Consider the following 20564-nt stretch of genomic DNA (forward strand, 5'->3'; position numbering starts at 1 on the left):
GTCGCAATTGCTGGCGTATGCGCGAAAGGGCTGGGTTTTGATGAATAAACAAGTTGTGGGTGTGTAGAGGCTTGGCCCCTCACTGGCCAATCAGAATGTGTTCAATGGCGAAAAATCTGGTGGCTTCAAGTTGTGTATTTACGGTCTTTTATGTATTGCCTTTGGAATCAAGTCCAATGCCAATGTTAGTCCGTTATAGTTTGTTAAATGGCTTACAGAAACGGCTTACAGAAACGAAATAACAAATATTTGTTAAATATGTTAACTTGAACCCATTTGCAGTTTTCATTGTTCTAAGTAATTGCATGGCTTCAATATCATTCACACTGATATAGGGGCTAGGCCTACTGTAAATTGCATTATGGCTGAGCAAATTCTAAACAAAATGAAACAACAACTTGTTTTAAATAGGCTATGTCACACTTACAGGCACCATAATTTCTCCCCGTGGGCATATAAAACAACGCAGACTATGGAGGGTTTTACACACATCTAAACTTTTCACAGTAGCTGGACAAAGATCCAATATAAATAGAAAGGGAGAATGTCCACTCACTGTTATACTGCTCCCAAATGGGCCTATGTTTTATGAACATAATCGGAACCATTTTACCGATCAGATCGCATTCACACATCTCCAGAAGTTGCATTGCAAGCGCACCACGGACGTTGTCACCATAAAACCATGAAGGTGAATCATTCTAATAAGTTTGGTTGTAATAAAATTAAACGAAAAACAAGCAGTGTTTTTTTAAAAACAACAACAACAATCCATAAATGTAAAATGTAATGATATCATAAAACCGCCAGGATAAAAAATACATAGTAGGCCTAAGGGAGGGCTTTAGTTTTAAACATATGAAACGAAAAACAAGCCATTTTTACAGGTTACAGATACCTTCTAAATACAAGGTTCACCGGTATTCACTGAGGTTCTCATCTCTTGTTTCATGATGGGCATGGACACGTAGCCTACATCCTGGAGGGGGTTTTACGCACATCCAAAACGGGACCTGCATGGCTAAAATAATATGGGCCTGCTTACAATGCATAGATACAAATGGAATGTCAGCTCACTGTTTTACTCCTTTCAAACATGATATTTAAAAAAAACGTTGGTGATTACTATTGATTTTTCAAGTGGTCTCAGGAGCCAAACCCTTTATTTGAGATTGCACTGAGCAGACAAAATAAAAACCTTAATTGAGTGGAGGCGAGGCTATGCTAGGATTTTAATAAAATAAAACGAAATGGGAAAACACATTATTTTTGTATGTTTCTAAATACGAAGTATACAGGCACCAAAAGCATATTAGACTACTCTTGTTCCATGCGCATATGGGCAGAGTGCGTCACGGCTGGATAGGCTGCGTTTCCGCTGTTAAAATTAATGCCATAACCAACTGGGTTACCGCTAAAACCAGATTTTGGTTGGTCTTAAATATCCCTATCAGTGCTGCCTGAAATTAGCACTTTGGATCATGTTTTTAAGGACACACGTCAAATATTTCCACCCCTCCCATCTGAGCGCAAGCGAGCTGATATAAGAGCGGTAAATTGCCAAACCTGGCGTTAGGGCTGGAAAATGCCAGTTTTGACATGACGAAATTGCAAACTAACGTGCGTTTGACACTAGCGCCGCCTTAACGGCAGCCGGAAATAGAGCCCATCGAGTTATACCCCTGTCTCAAGACAATACAACATATGATTTCAGCACGTGGGTGATCATGGTCTCATGATGTGCGTTTGACACTAGCGCCGCCTTAACGGCAGCCGGAAATAGAGCCCATCGAGTTATACCCCTGTCTCAAGACAATACAACATATGATTTCAGCACGTGGGTGATCATGGTCTCATGATGTGCGTTTGACACTAGCGCCGCCTTAACGGCAGCCGGAAATAGAGCCCATCGAGTTATACCCCTGTCTCAAGACAATACAACATATGATTTCAGCACGTGGGTGATCATGGTCTCATGATGTGCGTTTGACACTAGCGCCGCCTTAACGGCTGCCGGAAATAGAGCCCATCGAGTTATACCCCTGTCTCAAGACAATACAACATATGATTTCAGCACGTGGGTGATCATGGTCTCATGATGGGTGTCGACGTACAGTGACACATAATATTTTTTCAACAACGACAACAGTAAAGACAACATAGGAATTGAGGAGAAGAGGAATGTAGAGAGACAAATAAATGAAAGACTAACAGGAACGATCACCAACCGCGTATTCTCTGTCCGGCCGATGACATAGAAGCAAGGCTCGCCTAGCTTGGAGTTGGTCATACATAGAGACAGACTGGACAGCTCCACTGAGAGGGAGAGACGAGAAGTGAAGGAAGGGAAAAGAAGAAGAGTAAAATGAAAAAGGGAAAGAAGACAATAAATAAAGAGAGAGCAAGGGCAAACGTGGTGGTGAAGGTAAGATAGAAGTTGAGAGATGGAGAGTCCAAAGAAGGAATCACAAGAAAATGTGAAATAATAGAAGGAAGCAAAGCCCCAAAAAGAGAAACAAGAAAAGTGGTGTTAGTAATTTAGAGGTTATACACCAAAGAGATATATTATACACCCAAGAGAGATATTATACACCAAAGAGAGATATTATACACCCAAGAGAGATATTATACACCAAAGAGATATTATACACCCAAGAGAGATATTATACACCCAAGAGAGATATTATACACCAAAGAGAGATATTATACACCCAAGACAGATATTACACCCAAGAGAGATATTATACACCCAACAGAGATATTATACACCCAAGAGAGTTATTATACAACCAAGATAAATATTATACACCCAAGAGAGATAAACAACAGAAGTTTTGACAGTTTGAGGAGGATTCTCTAGTGGCTATGCTCAGTTGAATGTCCTGATTCTCTCTAGTCTATCGCCACCTTATCCTCAGTCCTCATCCCACCTATTATTTTCTCTCACCTTGTCTCTTAAAATCAAGTGAAACTGAGTGACAGTTTGCGCAGTAGGAGGAGTGTCTCTGGGGTTTTACAGTGTTTCTACCCCCCGTCTTTTTCGGAGACTTACCGTAGTCAGGGACGTATCCATTGCCTTTCTTTAGCACCAGGTATATGCGGTGTCCTCCCCTGCGTATCTGCTCTACCGCCTGGCCGTGGCTCATCCCTGCTGTGCTGTCCCCGTTGATCTCCACCAACTGGTCACTCACCTACAGTACACAGTGACAGCATAGTCAGTTGTTGTATGAAATAGTATCTCATAATGTACGTAATATCATGTTTTGTCAACTAAACTTGATTTCCTGAGTTGAGATAACTTACAGTTTTACAGTGAAATATTAGACACCCCATTCTTTAAAGAGGTACACAATACACTCACCTGTATTTTGTGGCTGCATGAGGCAGGTCCCCCCTCCATCAGTCCCAATACATACAGACCCATGTTGTACTCACTGCCCCCACGCAGGCTGAACCCAAACCCTGTCTGCCCGCGGTCTAGATCCACACTGTAATACCTAGAGTCATGCTATAAGAAACATGGAGGGAGAGACGGAGAGAATGAGATCTAGATCTAAACTTAAAGTGGAAAATACATTTCAGTGTTTTGCAGATGTATTTGGGCATACTCTTAAAAAGGTGTAGATCATTGGCACAAACATAATGGATGACTGCTTTCCTCACTTTGGGTCGTGACCTGTGACCTTTCCTGCTTGTGTAATTGGGCTCATAATCTGTGGTCTCTGATAGGCTGGAGGAGTCTGGGAAGAGAGAAGGGAGAGTGGTTAACATCGATAGGTACAAGAAGTTAACACTTCAGGACAGAGGGGAGATGCATAGTGTCTTAGCTATCCTCTGAGCAAGTGGATTGTGTGCATTTCTGTTTTTATTGTGTTTTTGGAAATGTGTGTGTGTATAACATTGTGTGTAATTCTCTATGCTCACAGGTGCTAGGACGGGGGATGATGGTGAGGCATAGGGTGTTTCCAGCTCTGCGGAGGATTTGGGCGAGCTCCCGGTGTGGAAGGGTCACCACAGAATGCCCCTTAACCGCCTCCAACCGGTCACCGGGCCGTATCTGACCGCTCCTCGCCGCAGGACTGCCCCGACGCACCGTCATGAACCGGTGAGGGAGGAGGGAGGCAGCTGGAGAGAGAGAGAGAGAGAGAGAGAGAGAGAGAGAGAGAGAGAGAGAGAGAGAGAGAGAGAGAGAGAGAGAGAGAGAGAGAGAGAGAGAGAGAGAGAGAATAACAATAACAATTGTTATTTGTGGTAAAATTATTAACATTATTATTATTATTATTATTACTAACAGTCTACTATATTCCTGTCTTATTGGACCATCGTTGTTGTATGTACGAGAGAGCGAGAGAGAGAGAGAGAGAGAGAGAGAGAGAGCAGAGGAGAGAGAAAGCGAGAGAGGAGAGAGAGAAGACGAGAGAGAGAGAGAGAGAGAGAGAGAGAGAGAGAGAGAGAGCGAGAGAGAGAGAGAGAGCGAGAGAGAGAAGAGAGAGAGAGAGAGAGAGAGAGAGAGTGAAGAGAGAGGGAGAGGGGAGAGAGAGAGAGAGAGAGGGCGAGAAGAGCGAGAGAGAGAGAGAAGAGCGAGAGGAGAGAGAGAGAGAGAGGAGAGAGAGAGAGAGAGAGAGAGAGAGAGAGAGAGAGAGAGAGAGGGAGAGAGAGAGAGAGAGAGAGAGAGAGAGAGAGAGAGCGAGAGAGAGGGAGAGAGGGGAGAGCGAGAGGAGAGAGAGAGAGAGAGAGAGAGAGGAGGGAGAGAGAGCGAGGAGAGAGCGAGAGAGAGAGAGAGAGAGCGAGAGAGAGAGAGAGAGAGAGAGAGAGAGAGAGAGAGAGAGAGAGAGAGAGAGAGAGAGAGACAGAGAGAGCGAGAGAGAGAGAGCGAGAGAGAGGAGAGAGAGAGAGAGAGAGAGAGAGAGAGAGCGAGAGGAGAGAGGGAGAGAGAGAGACAGGTATTGAAGTTCCACATTAAAACCTTCTCATCAACCCCTAATTAGTCCTGGATCGGTACAGCGTCACAGAAAAACATGTGTATCTCAAACCTCAGACACCAAACCATTGGTTGAAGTACAATGCTGCAGTAGATACTTGAACGTTTTAACAAGATACATTTTTTAAGGTTAAACACTTATCTCAATAGACTGAAACTTCCCTGTTTCTCCCCAATACTTTTATTTTCATTATAGTTTGTTGCTAATTAGAACAACTCTTTAAAAATCATGGTGAAGAACTAATGAGTAAGGTCATCTTAGAGAAGGAACGGAGAGAGAAGTTCTAAATCATCCTGGTTTGTGCCAGAATCCCTCAAAACAAGCTGTAATTAAACCTAGGCTGTTTTTGGCAGGATTATTTAATAAATGACTGCACTTAGTCGAGACCCTCTCTCTCTTCCTTTCTCTCTCTCTTTCCATTTCCAAAACTTGTCCTCCTTCATCCCCCCATCAATCAGTCCATCCCTCCATCCCCCAACACAACAAGGACCATTTTCTGCCCTTATTGATATGACATTTTCAAATATGACATGTATTCTAACTGTGTTTTTCAACCTTTTCTTAGTACCAGCGACAAGCAAAGAATGGTTGACTCTGATACTGTATCTATAAACTCTATACATAAGGTAATCATTTCCTCTGTCCATCTCTCTATTCCAATACTACAGTCCTTAAAGTCCTTTTCTAAACTGTAAGCAAAAAAATTGCTTACATTCTGCATAATTAGCCTACCTTTAGCAAAGGACACTGACAGTTACCTGGTCTATACTGACCTATTAAAACACACTCTCTCTTTCATACATGCACACACTATATTCAGTCTTTGATGATTGTGCTTGCTTGACATTTTCCCTGACTGAGAAGAACACTGTCCAAACTTACCCAACCTTCCCCCCACAGCGTACAAAACATCACTCACACTGACTCACCCTCTCTGTCATGCACAACATCAGCCACACAGAGGGCAGCTAAGGTGAAAAATGGTGTGTGTGTGTGAGTTTGTTTTTGTGTGTGTGCTTCTCTGACAAACTGTTAGATCAGTGTTTCCCAACTCTGGTCCTCGAGTACCCCCAACAGTACACTTTTTTTTTTTTTAGGGGTTAGATCAGCTTTAATATTGCAGATAGATTGTAACTTCCATCAATGTAATTGTCTGCATCACTTCCAATCCCACATACAGTGAGGGAAAAAAGTATTTGATCCCCTGCTGATTTTGTACGTTTGCCCACTGACAAAGACATGATCAGTCTATAATTTTAATGGTAGGTTTACTTGAACAGTGAGAGACAGAATAAATAAATAAAAATCCAGAAAAACGCATGTCAAAAATGTTATAAATTGATTTGCATTTTAATGAGGGAAATAAGTATTTGACCCCTCTGCAAAACATGACTTAGTACTTGGTGGCAAAACCCTTGTTGGCAATCACAAAGGTCAGACGTTTCTTGTAGTTGGCCACCAGGTTTGCACACATCTCAGGAGGGATTTTGTCCCACTCCTCTTTGCAGATCTTCTCCAAGTCATTAAGGTTTCGAGCCTGACGTTTGGCAACTCGAACCTTCAGCTCACCTCCACAGATTTTCTATGGGATTAAGGTCTGGAGACTGGCTAGGCCACTCCAGGACCTTAATGTGCTTCTTCTTGAGCCACTCCTTTGTTGCCTTGGCCGTGTGTTTTGGGTCATTGTCATGCTGGAATAGCCATCCACGACCCATTTTCAATGCCCTGGCTGAGGGAAGGAGGTTCTCACCCAAGATTTGACGGTACATGGCCCCGTCCATCGTCCCTTTGATGCAGTGAAGTTGTCCTGTCCCCTTAGCAGAAAAACACCCCCAAAGCATAATGTTTCCACCTCCATGTTTGACGGTGGGGATGGTGTTCTTGGAGTCATAGGCAGCATTCCTCCTCCTCCAAACACGGTGAGTTGAGTTGATGCCAAAGAGCTCGATTTTGGTCTCATCTGACCACAACACTTTCACCCAGTTCTCCTCTGAATCATTCAGATGTTCATTGGCAAACTTCAGACGGGCCTGTATATGTTCTTTCTTGAGCAGGGGGACCTTGCGGGCGATACAGGATTTCAGTCGTTCACGGCGTAGTGTGTTACCAATTGTTTTCTTGGTGACTGTGGTCCCAGCTGCCTTGAGATCATTGACAATATCCTCCTGTGTAGTTCTGGGCTGATTCCTCACATGATCATTGCAACTCCATGAGGTGAGATCTTGCATGGAGCCCCAGGCCGAGGGAGATTGACAGTTCTTTTGTGTTTCTTCCATTTGCGAATAATCGCACCAACTGTTGTCACCTTCTCACCAAGCTGCTTGGCGATGGTCTTGTAGCCCATTCCAGCCTTGTGTAGGTCTACAATATTGTCCCTGACATCCTTGGAGAGCTCTTTGGTCTTGGCCATGGTGGAGAGTTTGGAATCTGATTGATTGATTGCTTCTGTGGACAGGTGTCTTTTATACAGGTAACAAACTGAGATTAGGAGCACTCCCTTTAAGAGTGTGCTCCTAATCTCAGCTCGTTACCTGTATAAAAGACACCTGGGAGCCAGAAATCTTTCTGATTGAGAGGGGGTCAAATACTTATTTCCCTCATTAAAATGCAAATCAATTTATAACATTTTTGACATGCGTTTTTCTGGATTTCTTTGTTGTTATTCTGTCTCTCACTGTTCAAATAAACCTACCATTAAAATGATAGACTGATCATTTCTTTGTCAGTGGGCAAACGTACAAAATCAGCAGGGGATCAAATACTTTTTTCCCTCACTGTATGTTTTTTTTTCTTTTTCTTCTCGCATATACAGTGGGGAGAACAAGTATTTGATACACTGCCGATTTTGCAGGTTTTCCTACTTACAAAGCATGTAGAGGTCTGTAATTTTTATCATAGGTACACTTCAACTGTGAGAGACGGAATCTAAAACAAAAATCCAGAAAATCACATTGTATGATTTTTAAGTAATTAATTTCAATTTTATTGCATGACATATGTATTTGATCACCTACCAACCAGTAAGAATTCCGGCTCTCACAGACCTGTTAGTTTTTCTTTAAGAAGCCCTCCTGTTCTCCACTCATTACCTGTATTAACTGCACCTGTTTGAACTCATTACCTGTATAAAAGACACCTGTCCACACACTCAATCAAACAGACTCCAACCTCTCCACAATGGCCAAGACCAGAGAGCTGTGTAAGGACATCAGGGATACAATTGTAGACCTGCACAAGGCTGGGATGGGCTACAGGACAATAGGCAAGCAGCTTGGTGAGAAGGCAACAACTGTTGGCACAATTATTAGAAAATGTAAGAAGTTCAAGACGACGGTCAATCACACTTGGTCTGGGGCTCCATGCAAGATCTCACCTCGTGGGGCATCAATGATCATGAGGAAGGTGAGGGATCAGCCCAGAACTACACGGCAGGACCTGGTCAATGACCTGAAGAGAGCTGGGAACACAGTCTCAAAGAAAACCATTAGTAACACACTACGCCGTCATGGATTAAAATCATGCAGCGCATGCAAGGTCCCCCTGCTCAAGCCAGCGCATGTCCAGGCCCGTCTGAAGTTTGCCAATGACCATCTGGATGATCCAGAGGAGGAATGGGAGAAGGTCATGTGGTCTGATGAGACAAAAATAGAGGTTTTTGGTCTAAACTCCACTCGCCGTGTTTGGAGGAAGAAGAAGGATGAGTACAACCCCAAGAACACCATCCCAACCGTGAAGCATGGAGGTGGAAACATCATTCTTTGGGGATGCTTTTCTGCAAAGGGGACAGGACGACTGCACCATATTGAGGGGAGGATGGATGGGGCCATGTATCGCGAGATCTTGGCCAACAACCTCCTTCCCTCAGTAAGAGCATTGAAGATGGGTCGTGGCTGGGTCTTCCAGCATGACAATGACCCGAAACACACAGCCAGGGCAACTAAGGAGTGGCTCCGTAAGAAGCATCTCAAGGTCCTGGAGTGGCCTAGCCAGTCTCCAGACCTGAACCCAATAGAAAATATTTGGAGGAAGCTGAAAGTCCGTATTGCATAGCGACAGCCCCGAAACCTGAAGGATCTGGAGAAGGTCTGTATGGAGGAGTGGGCCAAAATCCCTGCTGCAGTGTGTGCAAACCTGGTCAAGACCTACAGGAAACGTATGACCTCTGTAATTGCAAACAAAGGTTTCTGTACCAAATATTAAGTTCTGCTTTTCTGATGTATCAAATACTTATATCATGCAATAAAATGCAAATTAATTACTTAAAAATCATACAATGTGATTTTCTGGATTTTTGTTTTAGATTCTGTCTCTCACAGTTGAAGTGTACCTATGATAAAAATTACAGACCTCTACATGCTTTGTAAGTAGGAAAACCTGCAAAATCGGCAGTGTATCAAATACTTGTTCTCCCCACTGTATATATATATATATATACATACACATACATACATATACGCATATACATACATACATATATACATACACATCCTTTAAATATATATATATATATTTCCCTTTATTACTTTCCAACCCCACCATCCCTTCCCTAATTGGAGTAAACTAGTGAACAACAATGCTTAGGCCTCTACTTCATACTTATACATACTATATACATTTTATGGACCCAGTCAATAATTATATTTTGTTTGTTTTTACCCCTGAACTTCCTCCGATCATTTTCATGATGTCCATCTGGTATGCTTCTATATGCCATATCTATCTAACTGTGCTCTTTCACAAAAGCTCACAATATATAACCTATATACTTATTATGGACACAGCATGTCTTACACTAGTTATCTTGTTGTTATTAGTTGTTGTTATTAGTCCCATCCTTCAGCTCCATTCAACACCTCCCATCTATCTCTTAACACCATCCATATTGGATTTCTATTTGCCATATATTTTTTAACTGTACTGTGTTTTTTACAAAAGTTCTGAACCTTTCTATTCTCATTGTTTCTACAGATTGTGAATTGAAAATAAACATTTTTGCTAAAAGTATTATTATATTATTGATCGATTGACTATGACTTTTCAGATCACCCAGTAGTGCTATCTGCAGGGTCAGCTCCATGCAAATATTGCAATCCTTCAGCCATTCCTGGACCTGTGTCCAGAAACAAGCTACAAATGGACAGTACCAAAACAAATGATCTAATGATTCTGTCTCTTCACAGCCATATCTGTAGAGCTGGGAAGATTGTATCCCCCATACAAATAACATTCTATTGGTAGCAAGAATTTTTGAATCCGGCGTCGTTTTCCGTATCAGTTCATAAACACTATGCCATGGAATCGGTACGTCAAAAATCTCTTCCCAACTATTTTGCAATCTATATGGGACGGCTGTCAATCTTTTGGTCCTTAAATGAAACTGGTAAACTTTTTTATTTATCACAATTTTCTTTAACCAATTATGTTCTTTAATGCTAGGCCGACAGACAAATTCCTTACTTTTTCCTCCTTCCACTTTCCTCTTCCATTTTTGCGGTAATGCTGCAATTATTTGGTTGTAATTTTGGGTAGAGCAGACATTTCCATATGTTTTTGTTAGCTGCATGTGTGACATAACTCCACCATTCCTACCGATAATATCATTTACGAAGATTATACCTTTTTTTTAAAATTTCACAAAAAAGAACGGTTTTTTATCAATTAGTATATTTGAGTTTAACGACAATATTTGTTGCAATATTTGTTCTGTCATTTCTGGAGGATTAAATTGAAATTGCAACCAACTTTCTATGGCTTGTTTTAGAAATAGTGATATTTGGGAGATTATTTCCTTTTCAAATACCTGAAAGTGAGGGGTTGTAATCTGAATAAAGGGAAAAAGTCCCTTCTTGAACATTGGGTGAGACAATCTTACTAGTTTGCTAGAGAACCGTACACATTGTTATTGTAACCCTGGACAAGCACACCTGATTCAACTTGTCAACTAATCATCAAGCCCTCAATGAGTTGAATGAGGTGTATTTGTCAAGGGCTACAACGAAACTGTGTACTGTTGGGGGTAATGGAGGACCAGAGTTGGGAAACACTGTGTTAGATCATAAGTGAGGATTGACATGGAAAATGGACTGTTATAAAATGTAATGTCTGTTTCCATGAAAAAGTTATCTCAACCCTAAAAAGTGAAGCAATATCTTTAAAAAGTGTGATGCACAAATTCACTGAAATTAAGAAAATGAATCCAGTGGCTTCATTCATACATCTATTAAACTAACTCAGCTAAAAGCTTCTTACAGGACTTTCCTTCAGATTGATCTTCCTCCATCTGTCAACCTCCTTCCCTCATCCCTTTCTCTCTATCCCTCCTCTCTCCCTCATCCCTTTCTCTCCATCCCTCCTCTCTCTCTCATCCCTTTCTCTCCATCCCTCCTCTCTCCCTCATCCCTTTCTCTCTATCCATCCTCTCTCCCTCATCCCTTTCTCTCCATCCCTCCTCTCTCCCTCATCCCTTTCTCTCTATCCATCCTCTCTCCCTCATCCCTTTCTCTCCATCCCTCCTCTCTATCCCTCCTCTCTCCCTCATCCCTTTCTCTCTATCCCTCCTCTCTATCCCTCCTCTCTCCCTCATCCCTTTCTCTCTATACCTCGTCTCTCCCTCATCCCTTTCTCTCTATCCCTCCTCTCTCCCTCCTCCATTTCTCTCTATACCTCCTCTCTTCCTCATCCCTTTCTCTGCATCCCTCCTCTCTCCCTCCTCCCTTTCTTTTTATACCTCCTCTCTCCCTCATCCCTTTCTCTGTATCCCTCCTCTCTCCCTCATCCCTTTCTCTCTATCCCTCCTCTCTCCCTCATCCCTTTCTCTGTATCCCTCCTCTCTCCCTCATCCCGTTCTCTCTCTCTCTCTCTCCCTCCTCCCTTTCTCTCTATCCCTCCTCTCTCCCTCCTCTCTTTCTCTCTTTCTCTCTATCCCTCCTCTCTCGTTCCTCCATGTCTCTCCCTGTCCCTGTCCCCCTGCCATACAGTAACACCCATGGGTCTGCCTCCCCCGTCTCTCTAAGGCTTTATCTCTCCTAGGTGTACTGGGCTGTGTGTGGTGACAGCTGTCTGTCCTGTGTTTCCATCATCATTATATAACCCATCAGACAACATCAACACCCAGAGACAGACACTCGTTCATCAGATATCCTACACTGTGGCCCATTCCCTCTTCCTAGTCTTAGGATGAAAAACATACAGTATTGTAGCTACTGTACTTGCTGGTTTCCTATTTGTTCCATTGTTACTGTTGTATCAATAAGACTGTAAACCCAGACTATGATTGTCTGGCAGATGTGGTGTGCTGAGGATGACATCCGTATGATAATCTAACAAACCAGAGTCTAATTCACAGTCAAAGGACTGTTCCCTCTCCATATCTGGGTACACTCTGGGTTTCCTTCCATCACAGAAGGCTGCAGATACAGTAAATGTGTTAAAGCCAGGAGAAGCAATGGACACGGTACATGCATGCTAATGATATTAGCACAACTGCTGATAAAACTAGCATGATAAATGCTACTGCCATTACTACAGACAGTACTACAAACATACCTGCTGACTGCTACCTAAGCTCCCACTGTCACACTGCTAACACTACCACTCCTGTTGCAATTACTAGTGCTTTTACTACTACTAGGACAGAACCAGGACATCCTATCCAACTACATGCCCATCTCCAACCTTCCCTTCCTATCAAAAGTACTGGAGAAAGTGGTTGCATACCAGCTTCAATCGCATCTGTCATCTAATCAGTTGTACAAGGTTTTCCAGTCTGCACAGCACCAAAACAGCTCTGGTTGAAGTTCATAACGACATACTGATGGCTGCTGATTCTGGATCTCCCAGCATCCTCCTCCTCTTAGATCTCAGTTCTGCTTTTGACACCGTAGAACACATCTTCCTCCTGCAGTGTCTCAGTGAGCAAACTGCTGTCTCTGGAACAGCTCTGAACTGGTTCTCCTCCTGCCTCTCCAATAAGAGGCAATACATCACTATTGGAGAGTCCAGATCGGAGGAGTCTGCAGTCACATGCGGTGTCCCACAGGGGTCAGTGCTCGGGCCTATCCTGTTTAAAATTTACATGCTCCCTCTCGGACATCAACTTCCACTGCTACGCTGATGATCCCCAGGTCTACATTAACACCAAATAATCTCTGCGCTGGCAAAACTCAGCAGTTGCCTAAAGGACATCAGGGCATGGATGAAAGAGATCTTCCTCCAGTTGAACAGTAGTAAGACTGAGGCTATGCTTATTGGGACACCCAAGCAGGTCACTAGTGCTGGAAACATCTGCCCTACAATCAACGGCCAGGCCATCTACCTGTCCTCTGTCATCTCCAACCTAGGAGTCAAGTTTGATTCTTCTCTGTCCTTCGTTGCCCACACAAAAAATATTTAAAACATAATTTTTCATCCTAAAAACATTGCCCGGGTCATACCATCACTCTCCCAGCCAGATGCAGAGAAACTCATTCACGCCTTCCTCTTCTCTCGGATCGATGCACTGTTTGGGGGCCTCACAGCCAAATCACTACAGAGGCTCCAACTAATCCAGAACAGTGCTTCCAGGGTCCTGACCAGGACCAAGAAGTCAGACCACATCACCCCGATCCTGGCCCAACACCACTGGCTACCGGTCAACTACAGGATTGACTTCAAAATGTCATGCTTGTATTTAAAGCCTTGAATGGACTGAGCCACACCTACATCAGCGACCTCATTTCAATCAGCGAGCCACCTCGCACTCTCCACTCCAGCCACTCCCTACTGCTTCAAGTACTGCTGGTACTTTTACCACTACTATTACCACTTGTAGGATTACATCCACAGCTACAGTACAACAACTGTTAACTGCTTACAGTACACCTCAGGCCATGAATGACTCAAACTCCAATGGTGCTCCAGGACACAAAGGATGAGAAACATATTGCAGATGTTGAACTAATTGACAGCTTTGATGCAAATCTGTCATGTTAATTTCAATTAAACAAAATTCTCATACACACACATACACACATGCACGCAAACACACACGTATGCACAAACACACACATACTCACACAGTGTCATAACTCACACAAAGCATCAAACTTAGACAGACAGCATTCAACCAGAAACCATAAAGTCAAAACACGCACATATAAATACCACCACTATCCCAAAGATATCTAACAGTGCATTAAAGCTATAAAACAGTGCATTAAATTAAACTACACAACATAATTACGTTTGGAGTCCTTGACAGTTTTCAAAGCAGACTGTAGTCTTTCCAACATGGCTCTTTGAAAAACATACGTAGCACAAAAAATCCTGAATTCCAACAAAACAGCCTGGAGATGCTTAGATGTAAATGGATGGGAGTCAGATCAATAAAAAAACTATTAACTAAAACATGTCCCTGCTGTTGCTCTGGTTCAGTGTAGCGTCTCACTAAAGCAATTCAGAGAGAGAGAGAGAGATGGAGAGCGAGAGAGAGGAGAGAGAAAGAGAGAGTGAGAGAGGGAAGGGGGGGGGGATTTTAATCTTTAGAGAAACCAGACTGAATCCTTTCACTGCAGAGAGAAGGGGTGTAGAGAGAAAGAGAGGGAGAGTGCGGTATATAGAAAAGGATAGATTATGGAAGAGAGAGAGAGAGAGAGTGAGGGAGATGGAGACTGTAGTTATTGAGATAAGACAGAGGTGAAATACGGGTGAGAGAGGATAATGGAGAGAGACATTCTTTGTCCTGTTGAGACGAGAAAACAAAGGATTTACAACCTTAATCTTGCTATGACAACTTTAATGTATGTTAGCTTTGCCCATAGAGCAAATTGAACTGCGTTCAAACAAAGTTGTTTCCACAACATTTAAATGAAATTACGTTGAACCAACGTGGAATAGACGTTGAATGGACGTCTGTGCCCAGTGGGATGGAATGGATGGTATACTGTATTTCATTAATGCCCTCTAGCTAATAGTTAAACAGGTGGGATGTTTTCCCCCTTCACAGCCGTAATGAGAACACAAACTAGCTTAATTGTGCTGTTACAGGTGTAGGATCTTAATTTGATCACTTATGTTGCTGAGAATTTTGCACCGCAGGAAATGCAGATGAGCTTCACGATTTACATAAATTCACTGATAACCCACACTAACACACGGTTTTATTAACAGTATTGCACTTTTCATGTAGCCTACTTTTGTCCAGCTAATAGCCTAAGCACCGATCAAGCAACTTTATGGACTAAACGTTCAAATCCTGTTGCTGCAGGATTATTTTGCTGTCACAATATAGGTCAAATTAAGATCCTACATCTGTAACGTGCAGTATACTGTAGTGTTACAGCAGGATTAGGACTGTATCGGTGTAAAGCAGCATGTTATCATCAAAAGGTTATTCTGTTGGAGGCAAATGGAGCTGACAGGCTGATTTAGATAAGAGCACTGACACATATAAACCTGTGTGGCTTAGCTCCTAATAGCCCTGTGGCATGGGGCTTCACGCTGGATAATCTCACTATTGATTCCATTGATTGTCACGAGGGATAGCGTATACAGTACACATGCGAATCCCACACACATACACTACCGGTCAAAAGTTTTAGAACACCTACTCATTCAAGGGTTTTCCTTAATTTTTTACAATTTTCTACATTGTAGAATAATAGTCAAGACATCAAAATATGAAATAACACATATGGAATCATGTAGTAACCCAAAAAAGTGTTAAACAAATAAAAATATATTTTATATTTGAGATTCTTCAAATATCCACCCTTTGCTTTAATGACAGCTTTGCACACTCTTGGCATTCTCTCAACCAGCTTCATGAGGTAGTCACCTGGAATGCATTTCTATAAACAGGTGGCTTTTTGAAGAATCTCAAATATAAAATATATTTTGATTTGTTTAACACTTTTTTGGTTACTACATGATTCCATATGTGTTATTTCATAGTTGTGATGTCTTGACTATTATTCTACAATGTAGAACATTGTAAAAATAAAGAAAACCCTTGAATGAGTAAGTGTTCTAAAACTTTTGACTGGTAGTGTACATATTCATCAAATGCACTTGAACACATGTGCACCACCACACAAAATATTACACCCTATAACAACAATTTAACACTTCAACACACACACACACACAAACACTAGGAAGGAAGCAGCATAACAAGATCCTGTTACAGACCTATATCCATCCTACCCTGCCTTTCGAAAGTTTTTGAAAGCCAAGTTAACAAACAGATCACCGATCATTTCGAATCACACCGTACCTTCTCCGCTATGCAATCCGGGCTGGTCATGGGTGCACCTCAGCCACGCTCAAGGTCCTAAACGATATTATAACCGCAATCGATAATAGACAGTACTGTGCAGCCGTTTTCATCGACCTGGCCAAGGCTTTTGACTCTGTCAACCATCGCATTCTTATTGGCAGACTAAATAGCCTTGGTTTCTCAAATGACTGCCTCGCCTGGTTCACCAACTACTTCTCAGATAGAGTTCAATGTGTCAAATCGGAGGGCCTGTTATCTGGACCTATGGCAGTCTCTATGGGGGTGCCACAGGGTTCAATTCTTGGGCCGACTCTTTTCTCTGTGTATATCAATGATGTCGCTCTTGCTGCTGGTGACTCTCAGATCCACCTCTACGCAGACGACACCATTTTGTATACATCTGGCCCTTCATTGGACACTGTGTTAACAAACCTCCAAACGAGCTTCAATGCCATACAACACTCCTTCCGTAGCCTCCAACTGCTCTTAAACACTAGTAAAACTAAATGCATGTTCTTCAATCGAACGCTGCTGGCACCCGCCCACCCGACTAGAATCACTACTCTCGACGGGTCTGACCTAGAGTATGTGGACAACTACAAATACTTAGGTGTCTGGTAAGACTGTAAACTCTCCTTCCAGACTCACATTAAGCATCTCCAACCCAAAGTTAAATCTAGAATCGGCTTCCTATTTCGCAAACAAAGCCTCCTTCACTCATGCTGCTAAACATGCCCTCGTAAAACTGACTATCCAACGATCCTTGACTTTGGCGATGTCATTTACAAAATAGCTTCCAACACTCTACTCAGCAAATTGGATGTAGTCTATCACAGTGCCATCCGTTTTGTCACCAAAGCCCCATATACTACCCACCACTGTGACCTGTACGCTCTTGTTGGCTGGTCCTCACTACATATTCGTCGCCAAACCCACTGGCTCCAGGCCATCTATAAATCACTGCTAGGCAAATCCCCACCTTATCTTAGCTCATTGGTTACCATAGCAACACCCACCCATAGTATGCGCTCCAGCAGGTATATGTCACTGGTCATCCCCAAAGCCAACACCTCCTTCGGCCGCCATTCCTTCCAGTTCTCTGCTGCCAATGACTGGAACGAACTGCAAAAATCTCTGAAGCTGGAGACTCTTATCTCCCTCACTAACTTTAAGCATCAGTTGTCAGAGCACCTTACCGATCACTGCACCTGTACACAGCCCATCTGAAATTAGCCCACCCAACTACCTCATCCCCATATTGTTATTTATTTTGCTCATTTGCACCCCAGTATCTCTATTTGCACATCATCTCTTGCATCATTCCAGTGTTAATACTAATTGTAATTATTTTGCACTATGGCCTATTTATTGCCTTACCTCCATAACTTGCTACATTTGCACACACTGTATATATATTTTCTGTTGTATTTTTGACTTTATGTTTTGTTTTACCCCATATGTAACTCTGTGTTGTTGTTTTTATCGCACTGCTTTGCTTTATCTTGGCCAGGTCACAGTTGTAAATGAGAACTTGTTCTCAACTGGCTTACCTGGTTAAATAAAGGTGAAATAAAATAAATAAATAAAAATCCCAGCTTTAGCATAATGGGGAAGGGAAGGGAAATGGGATAAATGCAGTGCAATAAATGCTGTCATTGGACTGTTTTTGTGTTTTATGACTCCATAGTATCTGGAGCGCTGGCTGAAACACTAAAAAGATCATGAGCAATGCGCAGGATGATGTCATCATGGGCAGGGGGGGTCTGTCTTTAAGTGACAGAGACCTATGACTCATCATCATGACTCCGTGACTGTCATGCAGCCATAATCATTTATTCATCAAACTACAGAACAGTATGTCCAGTTAGGAAGCCTTTCTCTTCATGCGAAACGCCAACTTTTCACTGGGTGATGACTGCCGTTGACATTTGTTGGGGACAAGATAAGGGATTTGGTCTAAAAAGTTATGCTTCCTATTTTCTGCAGTAACTCTAATATAATACCTCACGACTTTCAAGCGAGGGAAAGCGAAAGTCATCAATCCAATCAATAAGAAGATGTAAAATGAAATGTGCTCTGCTACAAATCAATTAGTTCTCACCTTTCCCCTTCTCTACATCATGTGAAGCGATGACAAATCCGAACCCCTCTCCCGGCTTCCTTCTCAGCTCCACGTCGAACCCCCGGGGCACACGGTTCCGTCCCAATTCCTCCTGCCCTGGTCCTGGGACCACCACCCCCCTGTCCCCCTCATACGTCATGCCCGCGTTCAGCCAGTCATTGGGCGCCATGGGGAGGGTGACTGGGACTGACTCCAGGAAACTGGTGCTCTGGACCAGAGAGGAGCGCACCATGGCTGGGGGAGGGGGAGGAGGGGTGGAGGTGGGATGGGGTGGGATCAGGACTTCTGCAGGGGGCGACAGGTTCTTGTCTGAGGCCACAGGTGAAGGAGGGGGGCGAAGGAGTGGTGAAGGGCCTCTCCGCATAGAGTTGGGGGAGACGGAAGAATGGTGGAAACCTGAAGAAGGGGAATAACATCACTAAAGACACATTTTTTTGTTGTTGGTTTTATTCATCACTGAGAAACAGTGTAATGAATACAGTAAATAAAAACTCCTAAAAACACGTTTGCAGGAAAGTAGCTAATGTTCTTACCACCTCTGTGAACCAATAGGATAACTTCTCCTTGTTTGGTGTATTCCTGGAGAACTCGTTGTATCTGGAGGGAAAACCAGAAGGAAAAGTATCACTTTAGTATCTCTGATTTAACTTTCCCTAAACGTATGTATTCTCCATCTCTTTCCTTATCTTCTTTCTCTCCTCTTTTCCCTCCTCAGTACCTGTGCAAAGCTGAGACTCTGGACGTCTGCTCCGTTGATCTTCATGATGGCATCCCCTGGCTGTAGGGAGGAGCACTGCCTCCTATCCCAGACCCTCTTGACCAGGGCCAGCCTGCCTCCCTGTCCCCCGGCCGTCACACTGAAGCCCATACCTCCTCCCCCCTCACACTGAGCCAGGGCCACAGGCACCAGCTCCCCTCCACCTCCAACCCCAACTCCTTCGACCCCAACTCCGCTGCACAGGCTCATCACCCCCGGAGACGATATGCTTCTGGGGCTGCCACTGCCACTGGTGTTGCCATGGAAGCCGTTGAAGCCGATTTGTGGGCTGTCGGGGGTGGGAGGGGGTCTCAGCAGAGAAGCCTGGGGCCTGATGAGGCGGGAGTACGCCCCCCCGCCTGGGGAGGTTGAAAGACGGGGTCTCTCTGACTGGGGCATGGGCAGTCTGGACACAGGGAGTGTGGAGGAGGTGGACAGGTCGGTGTTTGACAGGTCACTCTTAGAGGTTCTGTAGCGCAGGGGCTGGGGGGGGGTAGAGAGGGAGTTATTGTTGTGGTTACGGATCATGGATGCCCTGCAGAGGAAGAAAAGAGACAGAAAGATAGTCACTGTTCTCCATGAGAGATAAACAGCTGTAAATTACATTTTGTGTGTGTGTGTGTGTCACCTGTGTGAGCCGAAGGCTGAGACCACCTCACTGTCACTCTGGGAGTTATCAGGAGCCTGCAGGTGGGCGAGACCCCTCAGGGAGCGGGGTGGGCGGACCGGGGGGATGGAGAGAGTGATGCTGCCACTGGAACCTCTATAAGATGGTGGTGTAGGGGAGGTGGATTCAGATAGGTGGCGCCTGGATCGTCTGTATGAGGTTGGCTCAGCGGAGTGAGCAGGGTGCCCACTAGACCGTCTGTACGAGGGTGAATCATAGGCAGTGGAGTCAGAGCGATGTCCACTGGATCTTCTATAAGAGGGTGGTGTAGGGGCCGTGGAGTGAGCAAGGTTTCCGCTGGAGCGTCTGTAAGAGGGTGGCGGTCGGGTAGCTGTGGAGGTGGCATTCCCATTGGCATCCAGTCCCGGCCCCACTCCTGGTCCCATATAACCCACGTCATGGTGGTGAGAAAGGACCCCATTGAGATTAAGATACTGGGTCTGGGTTGGGGCTGTGGATGGGCGTGGGAGGCGCTGGTGTAAGGGCTGGGGCTGGGTGGTGGTAGGTGGGAGGAGGGGGTCACAGACATCAGTTGACCCAGGATGGGGCTGCTTGAGGCAGCCGTCTGGGTTGTAGAGCATGGGATAGCCCCTCCGGAGGACCACGTCCACACTGTGGCCCACAGGCACTGCCTTCAGCATCTCCACCACCTCTTTATGAGACGTTCCCAGGACACAGACGTCATTGATGTACACCAGGATATCCGCTGTGGGGACAGAGAGGATGGGTTGAAAGGGTTCTGGTTCAGTTATCCCACAGCATTAGTATACCTTTAAAACCTA

The 20564-nt window shown here is 44.0% G+C and overlaps 1 protein-coding gene across 1 annotated transcript in view; it reads right to left on the reverse strand.

Moving 5' to 3' along the window:
* Positions 1-463: 463 nt before the first annotated feature.
* The window catches only part of LOC121537217 (membrane-associated guanylate kinase, WW and PDZ domain-containing protein 3-like), a 46384-nt gene continuing 26283 nt past the window's right edge, over positions 464-20564 (reverse strand). The window contains exons 8-16 of the mRNA XM_041844906.2: positions 19744-20488; positions 19077-19650; positions 18892-18955; positions 18338-18754; positions 3925-4125; positions 3664-3740; positions 3362-3508; positions 3053-3191; positions 464-2316 (exon numbers count right to left, since the gene is read on the reverse strand). Of these exons, the coding sequence (XP_041700840.1) occupies positions 2048-2316; positions 3053-3191; positions 3362-3508; positions 3664-3740; positions 3925-4125; positions 18338-18754; positions 18892-18955; positions 19077-19650; positions 19744-20488 (2633 nt within the window). The 3' untranslated portion in view covers positions 464-2047. The remainder of the gene's footprint in view (positions 2317-3052; positions 3192-3361; positions 3509-3663; positions 3741-3924; positions 4126-18337; positions 18755-18891; positions 18956-19076; positions 19651-19743; positions 20489-20564) is intronic.

The sequence above is a fragment of the Coregonus clupeaformis genome, chromosome 24 (assembly GCF_020615455.1).
Source record: "Coregonus clupeaformis isolate EN_2021a chromosome 24, ASM2061545v1, whole genome shotgun sequence".
Taxonomy (NCBI): domain Eukaryota; kingdom Metazoa; phylum Chordata; class Actinopteri; order Salmoniformes; family Salmonidae; genus Coregonus; species Coregonus clupeaformis.